We start from the raw sequence: 17,777 nt of genomic DNA, 5'->3' as shown, positions 1-17,777 counted from the left end.
CAGAGGTTGCCCTAAACCATTAAAGACAAGGTTTTAAGGAGTCACTTCTTAACAACAGAGTCAGGAAAAGGCTGAAAGATTTTTCTTTCTACTTGTAATATTGTGCATCATTAATGAAAATGATCACCAAGAAAAAGAGATGATGAATGCTAATGAAAGTCTGTTTCCAGAATAAAGACACAAACGCAGATCATTCTAGTATAACTAATTCTCTGTAAATGGTAACATAGAAGCCATATCAGACCTTTCTTGGGAAACAAGGAAAAAAGTTACAAATGCTGCTAGTAGCAATCACTGTTCTTTCACTTGCATTTAAATGATGTGATTTCTGCTCATCAGTACCTTTCATGTCATTCCCATTTATTCACTTTCCCCCCAATATGTTAATTCCTCTAGCTTATACCCAACAGGTTGCTTGCTTTCTTTCAATTTTTTTTGCTGCTTTTATATGTAAAGGTTTGACTGGAAGGGCCAGTGAATATTAGAAAAATGTTTGGTGTAGGTCCTGCCTCAGACACAATATTATAGCACTGACCATAATCCTCTTAACAGTAAACTCTTGTTCAGAATTTTTTCTTCAAGTTTTATTAAATGAGATTAGTCATGGTTGTACAAAACACTCATCTGGAGAAACCTGGGTTTGAACCTTTTTGAGACACTGCATAACCAAATTAACAAAGTTGGTTAGCTGTATATGCTATTTATACAGTAATTCTACATCACAGCAGTAATTCTAGCCTATCTAGACAAAGACACAGATTCACCAATGTAGTTTAAAAAGAAATAATACAAAAAATCCACCCAGGATTGTGAACTGAACTGTTCAGTGCATTTTTGCCAAAACTGCTTAATGATTTTCAGTCTTAGTGAATGTCCTGTGTTGATAGACCACCTATTAGTAATGCGGTGGGGACACCCTTGTTGTTATGGTGTAAATTACAGAGAAGTTCTGTCTCAATTTGTATGTTGTTCTCCTTGCTGACATATACAGTGGTATTGCTTGCAAATGTCTATACTTTTATTTCATGTACTATATATGCATACAGACATACACTAATATGTATTGTAATGTTAATTATTTTAATAAGTCTTTGTTATGGATATTTTGAAGTTTTTAGATACTGCTTCAAAATGAAATGTTTCGTACTTCATTCATCTAGCTGCTAAATTATCACAGGGGAAATAATTGATGTAGCTTTGGTTTGAGAGCTCTATCTAAGCAAGGAGTGAAGACTGGGTGCTAAATCAGAAGATAAGGTCTCTGGAAAGGTTAAGTGCTAAGGTATTCATCATTTTATGTTCTGTTTACAAAACAGGAGCAAGTAGGTAAATATCACAGCTAAAACATACTTGAGAGTAATGACAGATGGTTGAAGTTGGCAGTGACACACATGCTGCTGAGTCTTTAATCTTCAGACAGAATTGAAGCCAAGTTTAGATCAACAAATCATCCAGCAGAAACTAAACTGGTGAGCCATGTTCAAACTACTTTTGATTGTCATAAGAGGGCACCAAAGGTGTGAGAGAACAGGAGATGATGAGAATATTTTCAATCAAAAATAGTTTTGCTGCAGTAGCGTCACTGGATTAAAATATCTGCAGGAGCTAAGTTCACAGAAGAAAGACTTGAATCCATTCTCAGATATTTCAAATCTTGCTCTTAGCTATAATCACTTATGCACTTGAACAGATCAAATTTGGATCAGAAGACACATGAGATTACTTTTGATCTGTTTCTTTTTGTGGAATAGCAAATATTTTTATGGGAAGCAAGTAAACAAAAATGGAGAAAAATGCAAAATGGGGTTGTTGTCAGGTCTGGTTTTCCCAGGAATAACAGAAATAAACATGAGCATGGATGTAGCTGGGGGATTTTCTTTGACAATGGCTTCTGGGTGAGTTTGCAGTTCTGGCTCTGCATGGCTGCAGTGTAGTTGCTGTATATCAGTTAGTGCTAGTACATTAGTAATTGTTAAAATTGAAAATATCTGATAGAATATATTCCTGTATTCACAGTGAACTGCATTTTCATATGATCTCAAAGCTTTTGTGGTGGGATGGGATAGTGTGTTTGTATCAGAATTTTTTGTCTCACAAATTATTCATGAAACATCTCAAAAAGCTGTTAATGACATTTTGTACCTTATTATGTTCTCTCACATTTTTGATATGTCAGATACTTAAGAGGAAAAATAACTGTGCTTTTGAGGCATATTTTAATAAGAAATTACAGGGTTTTTTTGGTCTCCTTCCTACCTCACAGTATAAAATTTCATTTGTGCATAACATTAATCCAATTTCCTAGAATTCAGAGGGGAAAACTATAAGTAATACAGTTTTAAATGACTTCAGATACCTAAAATAGCTTTTTTCTATTAATAAGATTCTCAGTGTGCTGATGTGTGAGTTTCCAAGAAGGAAATACATATTCTCAGTTTAAATGCAGTCTAGTTCTGAGGAGCTGCAGACTCATCTCTTACCCTTGCAATTTATTTAGTATTGAGTATTATCTGTTCAACAGCTCAGTCCTGTATACCACTGAGTGAATTTTTTTTTTATACTCCCCATTTGAAGAGGAAATATTAAATACCTCTGGTGCAAGTTGACTGTTTCTAGGAGGATGTCAGTTGCTTTAAGACTAGCTGCTCAAATGATGGCTTGCTCTTACTGGAACAGCTGGTAAGCTCCTCAAAATTTAACCTTTAGTACGTCACAGAAGTACAAAATTGTGCTTTTGGAAATAATCTTTTTATTCACCTGCTTAAGCTATCAAAAATGGGAATACTAAAATGTAATACAAACATACTGCTTTAACAAATTTCAACATCATTGGATCTTGCAAAGGCCAGTACCTTATTAAGCTGAATATCTTGAAATGATTTTACATAGTGCCATTGGGTACTGACCTCAGACTGTAAACACTGCCTTGGAATCTACTCATTACATAAATTATTTTTGAGAAAAGATCCCTATATATTGACTTTGTCATATTGCTTTGTGTGACTACATTATATATAACAATGTTAGAATATGCTCCTTCTAAACAGAGAAGATTGGTATTAGCAGGCTCTGTGGTTTATTTCTCAGTCTTCACTTGGGTCACAGTGGGAATGTTGGAGGCTGTGCACACCATTTTGGATATGATGGAGAAGTGGGAATCTTGGAGGCTGTGCACATCATTTTGGTTATGATGGAAAAGTTTTAACCAAGAAGTTTTTTAAGTTTCCAAGGTGCTGAAAATGTATTGTTCTACTGTTCCCAAACAGTTTACTCCATGGTTATTTCTGATGTTCAGAAAATATTTTTTAGCCTGGACACTGAGCTTATGCTCTGCTTTGCTCTTGGGAGATAGACACTTTTTTTGGGTTTTCCAGAGAAATAAGAGTCTATGTTTCAGCTTATATGCTCATATTAAAAAAAGAAGTCACATACTTTTCTACAGAATTTCTGATCTATCAAAATATCTTCAGTTCATCTAATTGCATTTAAAAAAAAAAAAAATTTTCTTTTCAGCCCTTTCAGTAGACCCTTACCCTACATTTTTTTCCCTGAAGGTATCTCTCTCTACCACTCAGACCACAAGAATTTCTTCACGGTTTTTCTACCTCTATTTTACTACAAGAAAACCTCCTTTTTCTTTCTTTTACCCTTCCACTGTATTAATACTCTTCTGACCATAGACCAAGATTCCAAGCTTTATCTGTTTCCACAGAATCACAGAATCATCTAGGTTGGAAAAGACCTTGAAGATCATCCAGTCCAACCATTAACCTCACACTGACAGTTCCCAACTACACCATATCCCCCAGCTCTATGTCGACCCAACTCTTAAAAACCTCCAGGGATGGGGACTCCACCACCTCCCTGGGCAGCCCATTCCAAAGCCTAACAACCCATTCTGTAAAGAAATGCTTCCTAATATCCAGTCTAAACCTTCCCTGGTGCAACTTGAGGCCATTACCTCTTGTCCTATCGCTTATTACTTGGTTAAAGAGACTCATCCCCAGTTGTCTGTCTGCAACCTCCTTTCAGGTAGTTGTAGAGGGTGATGAGGTCTCCCCTCAGCCTCCTCTTTTATTTTTTGTTTGTAGTAGTAATTTGCAATTTCTCTCAACATGTTTAAATTTTTTTAATTGAACACATGAAGGTTGGTTAAAGAATGAAATTTTACTAACCCAGTGTCGTTCTGCTACTGTGCTACAGCTTTTATAAGCCCTAGTGGCAAAAAAAAAGTTTTGCAACTTTGTTATGCAAAAGGAGTTCAGGTAGTCTTCATCCCTCCTTTGCTTGGATGCTTTGAACAGAAGTTAGAAAAAATAAAAATTGTTGTTGAAGAGTTACCTGTATGATTGAACATCAATAACTCCTTTCAGATAAATCAAAGACAATGTCACTGATTCAGCAGAAAAGAACAATAATAGGAGGCTTTTTGTCTTGGCCCATAGGAAGCTGCTACAGATGACTGGAGATCAAGACAAAAATTTTCTTTGCGTTTTACTTCAGTTTATACAGGTGAATCTGCTCTTGCATTTAATGAGATCCTTAGATAAGAAAGTCTCTGTAACCTCAACTGTATTTTGTCTCTGACACCTTGTTAGGAGCACTAATGTAGGCTTGTCTAAATGGGAAGTTGCATTATCATTATTACTATGCTACATTGCCCATCAGAAATTATAGAGTCTAATTACTGTTTTAGTTTTTTAAAATAAAGAAAAATTAATTTAAAACTAGGAATAAGGGCTATCTCAGGTAACAACTATGGCAGTGCAACCCTCACTTAAAAATAAAATATTCTTAATTGTGAAACTGCCAAGGAACCCATGGATTTCATTACGGCTTTTATTGCCTCTTCTTGGAAAACACTGTTATCTGTTTAGCTTCCTAATTTGCATTTTTTATAGAAGTGAAGATTAAGTGCCATTATACATAGTTAACAGTGTTGTAGTAGCAATCATTTTATTATTATTACTTTTAACTGAGAAATTGTCCTTGAGTATTATTTAAATGTAGAGGTGTCGGGTGTGGTAGTCAAATCCTGCTCTACATTTGTGCAGCTGTGAAGGGGATTTCTTTCACCTCCTCTGCCCCTCCCTAAGGCTGCCTCAATGACTGTACTGCATGCTCATTAGGCCTGGTAGTGTCTGGGCACTATACTTTAGAGTGGAGAACTTCTGTACTAAGAAGATATAAATAAGACCCTAAATACAGATTACAGAGTAGTGAAAGCTGTTTATACTGCCTTACCCCTCACCTTCCACAATGCTCCTTCCAATAAACTCTAAATGTGGGTGAGAATGACTGGAATGTTACAGGAAATACATATGCCTTTTGAAGGTTATTTAGGGATTCTTTGCTCCCTAATTTTGCAGTCCTTCTGTCAAGATATCTGGATTTGAGAATCTTGAATTGTCATGAGTGTTGTCTTATAGTTGTATCTTTGTGCTCTGACAAAAACAGCCTAGCAGCCTTGTTTAGCAGATCTAGGGGAAAAGGACAGTTACAGTCTTAGTGCTTCTGCCTGAGAAAGGAAAAGATCTGAGTCCGTAACCTGGATTACCATTCAGTCAACACATATAACCTAATTCTATCCCTGTGTAGATTGTCGCTTGTAAGAATTTTAATCATTTTTTTAGAGGAAGGAATAATTAGAGATGTGGACATGAATGAAAACTAGGTTAAACTTAAAAATTTATGAAGGAAAAGCAAGTTGTGTCCAACTCATTTGGTCTCTGTCTTTCTTCTGAGAAGATGATTAAACTTCATGTAGTAGATCTTGTCTATCTAGCATCCCATGAAGTGTTTGATACAGTGAAAATCGATGTTTAAATCTAAGAAAATGGACTTTGATGAAACAGTTGCAAAAATGAGAAAAGGACTTGTTAAAACAGAGGCAACAAGGCACTAATTTGCAAAGAAAAGTATCAGTCAGGAGAAAGATCACTTGTGGAGTTTCTCAAGGTCAGTCTAGAGTTTATTTCTTAATTATTTTGAGTAACTGGGTTACTGAAATTTTCTGCTGACATGGTCTGGGTGTTATTGTCATTGCACAAACAGGGGGAAATATGAAAATCTGGATGAACAGGTAGGATTCTAAAAAAGTAGGGAGATTAAACTCATAATTGCAGAGTTCAAGGTCATGTACTCAGGAACTAGTAATTTGTACAGTGAGTCACGATCTAATTAAATGCAAATAATTAAAGAAACAAGATTCTTAATCTAACAGTCACAGAAGGACAATCCAATGCGATACATAAAGTTGTTGTCACCCAGATTCAAGAAAGGTTATTTCAGATGGAAACAGATGCAAAAGAAGTCTATTGGGACCATTTGATGGGGTGATTTTTTATTTCATGAGAGGTGATTAGAAGTATTGGTTTATTCAGATTAGTAAAATAAATTCTGATATATCTGCTACCTATGAAAACATCAGAGAAGTAAACATGAGGAAGGAGCTATTTAAAGGTAAAACTGGCAAAAGAATTAATGGTTCTAAAATTTCTACAAATAAATTCAGACTGACAATCCAAAGACCATTCCAAATCATGAATGGGATGAAACTCTGTAACTTTATTTTCTGTAAGAGCAGCAGATGTAAAAAACAAAATACTTTTAAGAAGGAATATGATAGATCAAAAAATGGAATTATGTGAAGTTGTAGTGTAAGGGTTCTATCCAGGAGGTCCTGATGAGTCCTATGTATGTCTTATGGTCCTAGAGGGAGGGTTAATGTTTCACTATTACTCAGCTGTCAGGTGGCATAACTTAATCCACTGGAGAGTCCAGAGGTGAAAAAAACAGTTATGACACAGAATTGTAAGGGATTGCTTCCCACAGGCAGATCTTGGTGAAGAGTGTTGCACTCATCTATGGTGTCCTGAGTTTGTTATCAGAATTAAATTAAGTTGTAAGACTCATGGCTTTTTCTAACCATTTTCATAATTTTAGCCACAGCAATTACTGGCAATTGACTGTAGATTCTGTAATACACTTCTGTCAGATTAGAGAGATTATATATGAAAATAAAAAAATGTGATGCATCTTCTACTTACTTGGTTTCTTATGCCTGCAAGCTGGGACAAATGAAATTGTGAACATTGACATACATGTAAGAAACTGAGAGAGGACAAAAAAACCTTGAAAAGCCATGGTTTCAGAAGGCAGGAAAGTCAGAAAGAGAAGATGTGTTTGTCTCCATCACTCTGCCCAGACAGGCTGTTAATTTATTTTTTTTTTTGTAAGCAATTCTACTTCACGTGTCCTACTTATGCCCTGGAGATGACTCATCTGAGCTGAGTTAGATAAGAGGGTGACTAGGATGATGGTGATACTAGATGTCTTGTTTACATTAGTTCTCCAGCTACTAATGGAACTGAGAGGCAGAAATTTCAGTGGCTGAAAAGTTAGCAAATACATCTGTTGTGGGTTAACAGTCATAGGCATCGAAGCTTCACACAGTTTGCTCAGCCTCCTGCAGTTCCTTGTTCAGTCTTCCACAGCAGGATGGTGAGAAAATTTTAAGGGTGAAAGTGAGAAAACTCATGCATCAGGATGAAGACCATTTAATCAGTGAAGAAAAACAAGCAAGCAAACAAATGAACAAGAGATTCAAGAGCAATCACTCACCACCAGCTGACCAATGCCCAGACAGTCTCTGAGCAATAGTCACCTTGGAAAACTCCCATCCATTTCTCTTTGACCCTGCCTTTTACTGCTAATGTTATATGCTATGGTGTATTCCTTTGGTCAAACTGGGTCCAGTGCCTCAGTCCTGACCCCTCCCAGCCTCCTGTCCACCCCTAGCTGATTTACTGAGGCAGCAGAGAGAGAAACAAGAGAAGGTCTTGATGCTGTGTAAGCACTGTTCAGCAATAATGGAAACATTAATTATCAACAGTATTATCACCACTGTTCACAAATGCAAAGCATAGCACCATATGGGCTGCTATGAAGAAAATAAACTCCAATCCAGACAGACCCATTTCAGTACATTATTCCATCACTAAAAGAAAAGACCAGACATTCCAGTGCTAATAAGTAAGTAGTTTCTTCTTCAGTTCAATGGGATTTTCTGTCCTTTGCTGAGGGATTACTTGGATGAGGAGTTAATTTGCAGTTCTGTGATTCCCTATTTTATTTTAAAGCATTTCTGCTTCATGATTATTTTGTTGCAGTAAGGTGATAAAGTGATGTTTATGCCACTTAGCATGTGACATAATACCTTTATTTGTCTACATCATGATACTAAACCTGGTGAGCCTTCATCGTGGATAGGCTAAACAGGAAATAAGGTGGTTCACACATTTACATGATTAAGTTGCTTCTATTACTCTCTTGCATCAGCCCCAATAACCCTTGTTGGACAGTAATTTACTGCCAGAATTATGCCTATTGTAGTCTCACTGAAAATTTTGCTTCCACTATTTTAACTTAAACAGGACTTCAGAGCAAATAGGAAAGACAAAGTTGCCTTCATAGAAGGACAGCTGAATTTTGCAATACCACCTGAGTTTCTGTTTCTGGCAGAGCTAAAACTGGGAAGAAACTGAGTGGAAGCTTCTATATTTTTCTCTGTTGCACACTGTAAGGATTAATATAACAGAGTTCTTACGACATACAGCTAGTCTGCCTCCTGTGAGAAAGATTTGGGTAGTTCAGCCATCATGTGAGGACAGTGTCGTGTCTAAGCGAGACTCTGGGATTTATGTAAAATGCTGTGTGATTTGGTGGCTGCTAGTATTGGTCATCAAAACTCATGCCTCTGCCTCTGCCAACAGCAGTTTCTCAGGGAAAACATGTGTGGCTTTAAATTCTCTGTTTCTTCTCTGTCTTTTCCTATGGAAGCACCATCTGGCCTCTGATAAGGATTTCCACACATTCATAATGTGAGCTGCTCTAAAACAACTTTTGCTTTGGAAGGAGTTCAACTAAGCATTAGGGTCTTAAGGACAAGCTCACTATTATGACATTGTTTTGAGCACTTGAGATGACTGTAGAGAGATTCTCCCCAGTGTCATCCAAAGCCCATGAAACACCAGATTCTTCTATAAAAAAATCTTATAAATAGATGACTGATATGATATAATATAAAATTGTGAATCCTGTGTATGTCTTTTCTTGGTTTGCCAATATATAGTCTGTTCTGAGAACCTGTTGATGCAAGATGTTGTTCTCTCCCAATTTCCAGCTACTGAGTTGCATTTAAGTTTTGCTGTATTCTATCACTAGAGGGGAATATCACAGGAATGTCGCTGGTTAGAGGACAATACTGCAGATAATACCAAGATGAGTGATACAATAGATATGTCTGAGGGGAGGGATGCCATGCAGGGGGACCTTGACAGACTGGAGAGGTGGCCCCATGTGACCCTCATGAAAGTAAGCAAGGCCAAGCGCAAGATCCTACACCTGGGTTGGGGCAGTTTTCAGTATCAGTACAGGCTGAATGGAGAGAAACCCCACAGGGAAGGACTTGGGGATACTGACGGACATGAGGTGGCAATGTGCACTTGCAGCCTAGAAAGCCAATAGTATCCTGGGTTGTATCAAAAGAAGCATGGCTAGCAGGTCCGAGGAAATGATTCTTCCCTTATATAGCTTGTGAGACGCCACCTGGAATACTATATCCAGCTCTGGTGTCCCCAGTACAAGAAAGACATAGACCTGTTGGAATGGGTTCAGAGGAGGGTCATGAAAATGGTCAGAGGTTTGAAACAGCTTTTCTATGAAGGAAGGCTGAGAGAGTTGGTGTTATTCATCCTGGAGAAGAGAAGACTCAGGGGAGATCTTATTGCAGCCTTTCAACATATAAAGCAAGCTTATGAGAAAGATGGAGAAAGACCAGGGCCTGTAGTGACAGGAAAGGGACAATGGTTTTAAATTGAAAGAGGGTATTGTGTCCATTTAGATTGGACACAAGGAAGAAATTTTTTATGATGAGGGTGGTGAGACATTATACCAGGTTTCCTAGAGAAGTTGTCAATGTGTTGTCATGGCAAGTGTTCAAAGTCAGGTTGGACAGGGCTTTGGACTAGACGATCTTTGAATGTCCCTTCCAACTGAAACCATATTTTGATTCTGTAATTCCATGACTGTCCATGTAACACAACAGCACAGCTGGCCATAGAATGTTCTCATTTTGTTATGCATGCATTTAAGGATGCTTTTTCTAAGACATCACCTATTTGATGAATTCAAATTCATTACTTCCCTTTCGACTATGTCACAGTATGATTTGTATTTTTTCAGTATAATACATTTTGCATTTTAATGATGTTTCTAAACCTGTTTTTACTGAAGATTATTTAATGCTATAAACTGAAGAAACAGAAAGTAAAATGTGACTAAATATAGCCTACAATATTATAAGAGCCTTAAAATTAAACTGACAAGGATGATAAATTTCAGGAAAGAAAATAATGAAATAAATGCACACATCCATTATCTTTTATAAACAAAAGCACACAATGCTGGATACCAAAGACAGAATTCTTGATGTAGTAAGTTTAGTAGGAGCGATTGCTCCTAATGAATATGTTCTGTAAAGAATACTAAGGTGCTTCTCAGTTAGCAGGCAAGTTTTCTTAAGTGGCTAAACCAAAAGTGAACTTCTCTAATTTCAGCTGATGTCAGTAAGTATCTCATTCCCGGTAGAACCAACATCTTTGCCAGTCTTTACTGTGTCCTTTCAAACTCTTGCCAAAACCACTGCTGATTAAGGGAAGTCCATACAAGTGCACACAGCACTATTGCCCCCCCCCCCAATGTTAGTGACCACTGCAGAAATTATTTATTAATCTCTTACTCATCATGACGTTAAGGATTTTTTTCTTTGCTAAACTGAGTATAGATTTTATTTTTACTTTCTCCCTTCACATTTTTTTAAAAATGAGTTGATTTTAATTATCTTTCCCTCACAGGCTGCTTAAAAAACCTTAAAGTGCTCAATGTGAGTTTCAATAATTTGAAGTCAGTCCCTCCAGAATTGGGTGATTGTGAGAATCTGGAAAAACTGGATTTATCTGGAAATATGGAAATAACAGAGCTCCCATTTGAAGTAAGATAATAAACTATGTTTTTTCCACCTTTTTTATTTGTCTTATAATTTTATCACAGTCTTAAAATCTTTACTTAACAGATTAAATCACATTCCTTGCAGATTTTAGCAATAATGTTTTAGTACTAGTATCACTGAGTATGCTTTAGCAGCAGTTAAATGGGACCAAGCTTTTTTGGTTTAGTTTTCAAATGACTAAATTTTGCTTGCATTTTTTCTGATACATGAAGGAGGACATGATCCCAAAGGGGATTTGGCCAGTGGTGGTAAGAAGACAGCTACAAACAGCTATTTTCTGTGAAAGTGAATTCATCTTGACAATCAAATTCACACACTAACCTTCATGTGTTCCCAGTGTTTGTTTTCCTTTAAAAAGAGTATGAGGAGTTCTATAAACAACATTGTGTGTTGCTATGAACATAAATATCTGTCTGAAAGGGATATTACATGTGACGCATGGTATGAATATATATAATAAGGACTGAGAAAAGGACTCCCAGGCATGCAACAACATTGTTTCTTGTGTTGGATGCATAACTGTTCTCTGCCACAGTGGCTCTGAGACTTACTGTTCACAGAGAAATGAAACCATTGGCTGATACCTAACCACAGTTTCAGGTTGCATCTGTATCTCTCAGGTTCTTAATAGCCTGATTCTTGGAGCATAAGTGGGGGTTCTTTAGAGAGAACTGTCAAGCTCTTGTTTACTGATTCCTACTTTTTCTCTAAACATCTGTCACTGCTGATTTACAGGCAATACTGTAGTGAATTAAACTTATGTAGATTCTGGTTTGGCCATGCTTATGTTCTGTTCTAAGAAAATTAAAACAGTAATAAACTTTTCCCTCTGACTTTTCACTGTAAGGTAGTTTATCTGAAATGAATTGATAAAAAAATTATGTGAAGGAAACAGAAACAAAGGGACACTGCTAGAAATGCTAGTAACAATACAAACAGTGCAGGTCTCCTTTCTCCTTCCTCTCCTCCTCCTTCATATAGAAAAGATAAGGGACAAACCAGATGAAACTTGGCTGGTAAAAAGGAACCATAATGGAATCAGAAAAACATATATCCCGAACAGGTAAAGGAATTAAATAGAAGCATCTAGGAAAAGTGAATATATTCAAACCTATGGAGTAGAATGGTGAATTGAGCCCAAATGACTGGTATGTTAAAGTCAACAAGTATTTTCCCAGTTGCTTCTAAAGGTCTTGAAGTGCAAAGGCTTACCCATACCCATGCCCATGCCTTTGCATGTAAACCTAACTGCATGGAAGTCTTTCCAGGGCTGAGTCCTAAGACACCAGTGTTTCCCTTGGAATGCTCAAAAAAATTGCTCCCTTCCGGTGCTCTCCTATTTAATAGGTTTGAAACCCACTAAAACTGAGTGTAGGGTACTGGGTAATGGTTTGCTTGCAATCTAGGAAAAAATTTGGAGCTATTCAAAAGACATTGTGTAACAACAAAAACTGGAAGCAACACCATGTCAGCATAGTCTAAATGCTCAAGAAGAAAAATATTCACATTATGTGTTGTGTTTCCTTCTTTCTCTAGAGTCTGACACTTAATTTATACTTGCAGTGACCTGGAAGGTAGGCTACTCAAACTCTTCTGATTTAGTTTATAAAATTAGTTTCCCAGAATCAACATTTCAAGGGCAGCTTTGGAAGCTGAATGTACAATTAAAGGAACACTTTTGTCAAATGATTTAAAATGCTGTGAAGTATTTGGCCTTCAGTGTGCTCAATAGGGCTGATGCTATTCAGAGCAATTGCATCAGTATCTTTGGTAATATAAGAAGTGACTGATGTTTGATTCTCAGATGGGCAAAAGGTGGTAATCACTGGCAAGTAACTATTTAATGAATCAAAATATTGAGTTGGTCTGAACAGTCTAAAAAGGGAAGACAGAAAGATACTGTGAAATGTTGTGGTGGATTATCCTTGGCTAATAGCCAAATGCTCATCCAGCTACTCACTCCCTCCTTCTCCTCCTCAGCATGACATCAGAAAATAAGAAAATAAGAAAGCTCATAGGTGGAGATAAAAGTGAGATTCTTTACCATTTATTATTGTGTGAAAAACAGACTGTACTTGAGGAAGATTGATTTAATATTTGTCAATATATATTTGCATAGTGAGAAACAAAGACATCAAAACATCTTTTCTTCTCCCTCTCCCAAGGTTAACTTCGCTCTAGATTCCTCTTCCTCTGCCTCCCTGCACCTCTTAGGGCTGGGAGTTACAACCAGTACATGGTGGTTTCTAGCTGTTTCTCCTTGCTCCTCACATTTTTCCTCTCCTCCATTGTGGGGTCTCTGTGGGCTGTACTTCAGGAATATCGATCTGCAGCAGCATGGGTCTTGCATGAGCTGCAGTGTGGAGATTTGCTCCACCATGGAGCACTTCCTCCTCCTCCTGCTCAGACCTTGGTGTTCCCTCTGTGTTTTTTTCTCACTCTTTTTATTCCCTCCCCTTTCTCTGACATTTTTTTCACCTTTCTTAAATACTTTTTTAGAGTGGCACCATACACTTGGCTATGTCCTGTGGTGGGTCCATTGGAGCCATCTGGAACTGTGTGTGTCCAGCATGGGGCAGCCCCATATCTTTTCCCGCAGAGGTCACTCTGCAGCCTCCATGCTGCCACACCTTGCCATGGAGACCCAGTACAAGTATTTATGATGGCAAGTTAGACAGATTAGATCAATTATTACCTAATACAATTGTTGCTAACACCTGTTAATCCAGTGAAATGCTCGTAAGGGTTGGTTACCATTCTCTCCTGAGTGGTTGGTTACCATTCTCTCCTGTGAGTGTAAATGAGTGAGTGCATGCAGGCTCTGGTTTGGTAGGTGAATTTACAACATTGGGGAAAAAAAAGAGAAAACTTATCAACTGATACACAAAATAAGGTAGAGTTGCTAAAAATGTTTTCTGTTTATCATCTTTTAGGAAGTTCAATTTTTATTTGACTTCAAAATCCTTAAAAGCTTCTTCTGGGAAGGTTAAAGAAATGAGGTGGAGGAGCAGCAATATTCTCCAGTGTAAAACTTACTCAAAAGAAATAAAGACAAACTTAAGCCCAGCAAAAATTATCAAAGTCTAATTTTACCTTGGTTTTGTACATGAAATAATGGCCAGAGAGACACTGAAAACCTATACAAAAATGGATTCAAAGATATTGATAACATACCTGCAATACAGTCAGGAATTTTTGACAGGTGTATTAAGGTTTATGAGATCATCAGAACTCTGATACTGAATTACATCTTCAGTAATCAGTCTCACTGTTCCTTTTCTATCCATTTTCCTTATGACAGGTTCAAAAAGTAGAGAAGATGAAGCTTTTAGTTTGTTAGATTATTTAGCTGTTTACTTTCTTAGGAAAAGAGTTCATTCATGTTTTTGTTTTTTTTTTTTTTTTAAATAGGCACAGAATATTACACGATGTGCCAATTTAGGGTGAGAAATCTCTGTGAGATGAATCATATAGTACATGACTGTAGTTGCTACCCAGAAGTGGTAGAGAGTGAACATAGGTTATTATGCAAAACCATACAGTATCACCAAATACCCATTCTGAGTTGAAGTTGTGAAGACAGCTACCATACATGTTTATAAAATTTTGCTGGCATACAAGTTATTTTTGAATTTGTCAGCCAGCCTGAATTTGTCAGTCAGGCTGAATTTTTCGGTGAGCCACATAAGAAATTCACAGACTATTATGATGTCTGTCAAGTGTGTTAATTTGTTTTGTAAACAGAGAAACTTTGGGAAAAACAAGATGCTAAGCACCTTTATCTTGTACAATTTTTCAGGCATACTACAGTTGTTAAGAAGGTTTCCAGCATGTACACTGATTATACTTGTCTTTTTAATCTACCAATTTCATCTTCCAGTGCAGCTGTTTTAAGCTGAGGTATGCTGTGATTGAGTTGCTCTGGCACAACTTGTGGATCTTCATTCTCTGTCAAGAGACTCCATACCTGGTAGCAATACAGCAATCTTTTTCAGTGTATAGGGAAAACAAACTCACCCAAAATCATAGCATTCTGCTTGGCCTAATGCAACCCATTTCATGGAGTGGCTGTATCAGCCTACTAGGAACATGTTTACAGTACCTGGACTTTTGTCAGTATTTCTGTTTGGGTGTGCTTTGGAGCCATGCCTTGAGTGGCATGCCCTGTGCCATAGCATCAGAAGACAATCACACTGATCACTTGTCTGTTCATTTCTTGTCGAAAGCTCTTTCCCTGTTTTCAAAGGCCACTTCCAGCACTCTGTAAGTAATCTCACTGAATCTTAAAATAAGGTAATCTGATGCTCCATTAAAAAAAATCAAGGGTGTGTACTCTCATTTTTTACTTTCTCAAGGCTTAGGATTTCATACCATTCTGTATTATACCTAAAGGAAGAGCAAACTAATTCAATGTCTACTTTCATTTTATTTTTCTCTCTTCTACTGTTGGATGTCTAACATTTTTAGATTTTATAATCTTCCATTTAACTTCAGTGTTAGTTTAGTTGCAAAGTAAGTCCTTTGGCAGAAAAGTTTTATGGATCGGTGGTTGAATTCAAATCTGTTTTGGCCACATTTGTAAATTAAGAATGCCTTTCTCTGGACATGAGTAAAAATAAAATTTGAAATAAAATGTAAATGTTAGAAAAGGCTTATGTGGCCTTACATTTATGCAGCTAGTGTGTAAAGGATACTTATAGACCTCAATAACCAGGCTCAGCAGGGGAAGGTACTTTATGAAGTTTAGGGCACAATCTTCCCTGAGATGTCTCATAAGACTCCTCTGCGGAGGTGAATTTCTTTCTCTAGCTAAGATGCTCACAAGAGGCATGCCCTCTCTTAGCATAGTGGGATTGTACTGGGTACCATACTCACTAGCTGCAGAGAGAAGGGGACGGACAGAGGAATTTGCTTCTAAATTTCTTGTACCATGTATGTGTGTGAATTTAAGAATTAGTATGGTGCTGGTATTTCTATTGGAACTATTGGATAGAGTTCATATTTATATTTTTTATGCATGTTTTGCAGCTAATTTGTTTTTCTAGGAATAAAACCAGCATTATAAATTACATGTCTTCTGATATAAGTTTATAGAAAACCTTCTCTGACCTAATTTTAAGGAGTGCTTCCTTCAGAAAGTATTGCTTTCTACAGTTATTTACTGAATCACCCAGTTAATGTTTCCTGTGCATGGCAGGATACCTGCTTTGTGCTGATATTTCAAAGACACAGCTTTGCTGTGTTGAAGGGCCAGTTATTCTTCCATACTATAAAATTCTGCTAATAATGCTATATCAACCAAGAGTATCTATAGACGTGACCTGAAGAAACTTTAATGGGAAGGGAGGGAAGATGAGGAAATTCTTATTTCCTCCATCTGTACCATCTGGTGTGGCACATGCTGTCAGTCACAGGACAGGCAAGTCACTCCACACTACCAGCAGCAAGACAGACATACTTACAGATAGATGTTCTGATATTGAAAATAAAGTAAAAATGGGCTTTGCAAACTTATGCTGCTTTGAGCAGTGTTTAATACCACATTTGAACAGTCCCAGCAAGCAATCTGAAATGTTTTCTGTATACTTTGTGAGGTATGGGTAGTGCAAAATGAAGGAACGAGACTTTACCGCATATGAATACCTTGTCAAAGAAAGAGCATATGTATGTATGCCTGCATTTCTATGTCAATCCTGTATAAACTGATCTTTGAAGTTCAGAGAAATGGCAAGGTTATGCTTTTTTAACATAGCTTTCTCTGTTTTAGAAGACCTTGTTTTTAACAGATAAAGTAAAATCTAGTTTTGTATTTCTGTTGCATAGAAAGTTTCAGCTAAGTCCTGATACAAGTTTGGGTTGGATGGGACCTTAAAGGTCATCTAACACAATACCCCTGCAATGAGCAAATAATCAAGTAGATCAGGAAGCCCCTTCAACCTTACTCTGAATTTTTCCAGTGATGGGGCATCTACCAGCTCTCTGGGCAATGTATTCCAGTGTTTCACCATCCTCATCATAAAATACGTCTTCCTTATATCTAGAGTAAATCTACCCTCTTTTAGTTTAAAACCATTACCCCTTGTCCTGTCACAACAAGCCCTACTAAAAAGTACATCCCCATCTTTCTGATAAGCCTCCTTAAAGTGTTGAAAGACTGCAGTAAAGTCTCCCTGGACCCTTCTTATCTCAAGGCTGAACAATGCCAACTCTCTCAGCCTTTTCCTCACAGGAGAGGCTTTCCATCCCTCTGACAGTTTTTGTGACCTTTCTGTGGACCCACTCTAACAGGTCCATGTCTTTCCTGTGCTGAGGACCAGAGAACTGGATGCAGAACCCCAGGTGGGGTCTCACCAGAGCAGAGTAGATGGGCAGAATCAGCTCCCTTGACCTGTGACCAAGTTTCTGTTGATGCAGCCCTGTTGGCTTTCTGGCCCATGAGTGCACATTGCTGGCTCATGTCCAGTTTTTACATCTACCAGTATCCCCAAATCCTTCTCAGCAGGGCTGCTCACAGTCCCTTCATCCCCCAGCATGTATCAGTTTCAGGTGCAGGACCTTGCCCTTGGCTTTGTTGAACCTCATGAGTTTCACATGGGCCCATTTCTAGAGCTTGTTCAGGTCCCCCTGAATGACATCCCATCACTCAGGGATGTGAACCATATTGCTCAGCTTGGTGTCATCTGCAAATTTGCTGAGGGTCTTGCAC

The 17,777-nt window shown here is 37.6% G+C and overlaps 1 protein-coding gene across 1 annotated transcript in view; it reads left to right on the top strand.

The window, feature by feature from the left end:
• The window catches only part of LRRC2 (leucine rich repeat containing 2), an 83,207-nt gene that overhangs the window by 43,631 nt on the left and 21,799 nt on the right, over positions 1-17,777 (top strand). Inside the window, exon 5 of the mRNA XM_074931782.1 lies at positions 10,917-11,053. Within this exon, the coding sequence (XP_074787883.1) occupies positions 10,917-11,053 (137 nt within the window). The remainder of the gene's footprint in view (positions 1-10,916; positions 11,054-17,777) is intronic.

Source organism: Athene noctua, chromosome Z, assembly GCF_965140245.1.
Source record: "Athene noctua chromosome Z, bAthNoc1.hap1.1, whole genome shotgun sequence".
In the NCBI taxonomy this organism is placed as follows: Eukaryota; Metazoa; Chordata; class Aves; order Strigiformes; family Strigidae; genus Athene; species Athene noctua.
This window is presented reverse-complemented; position numbering and strand designations above follow the sequence as displayed.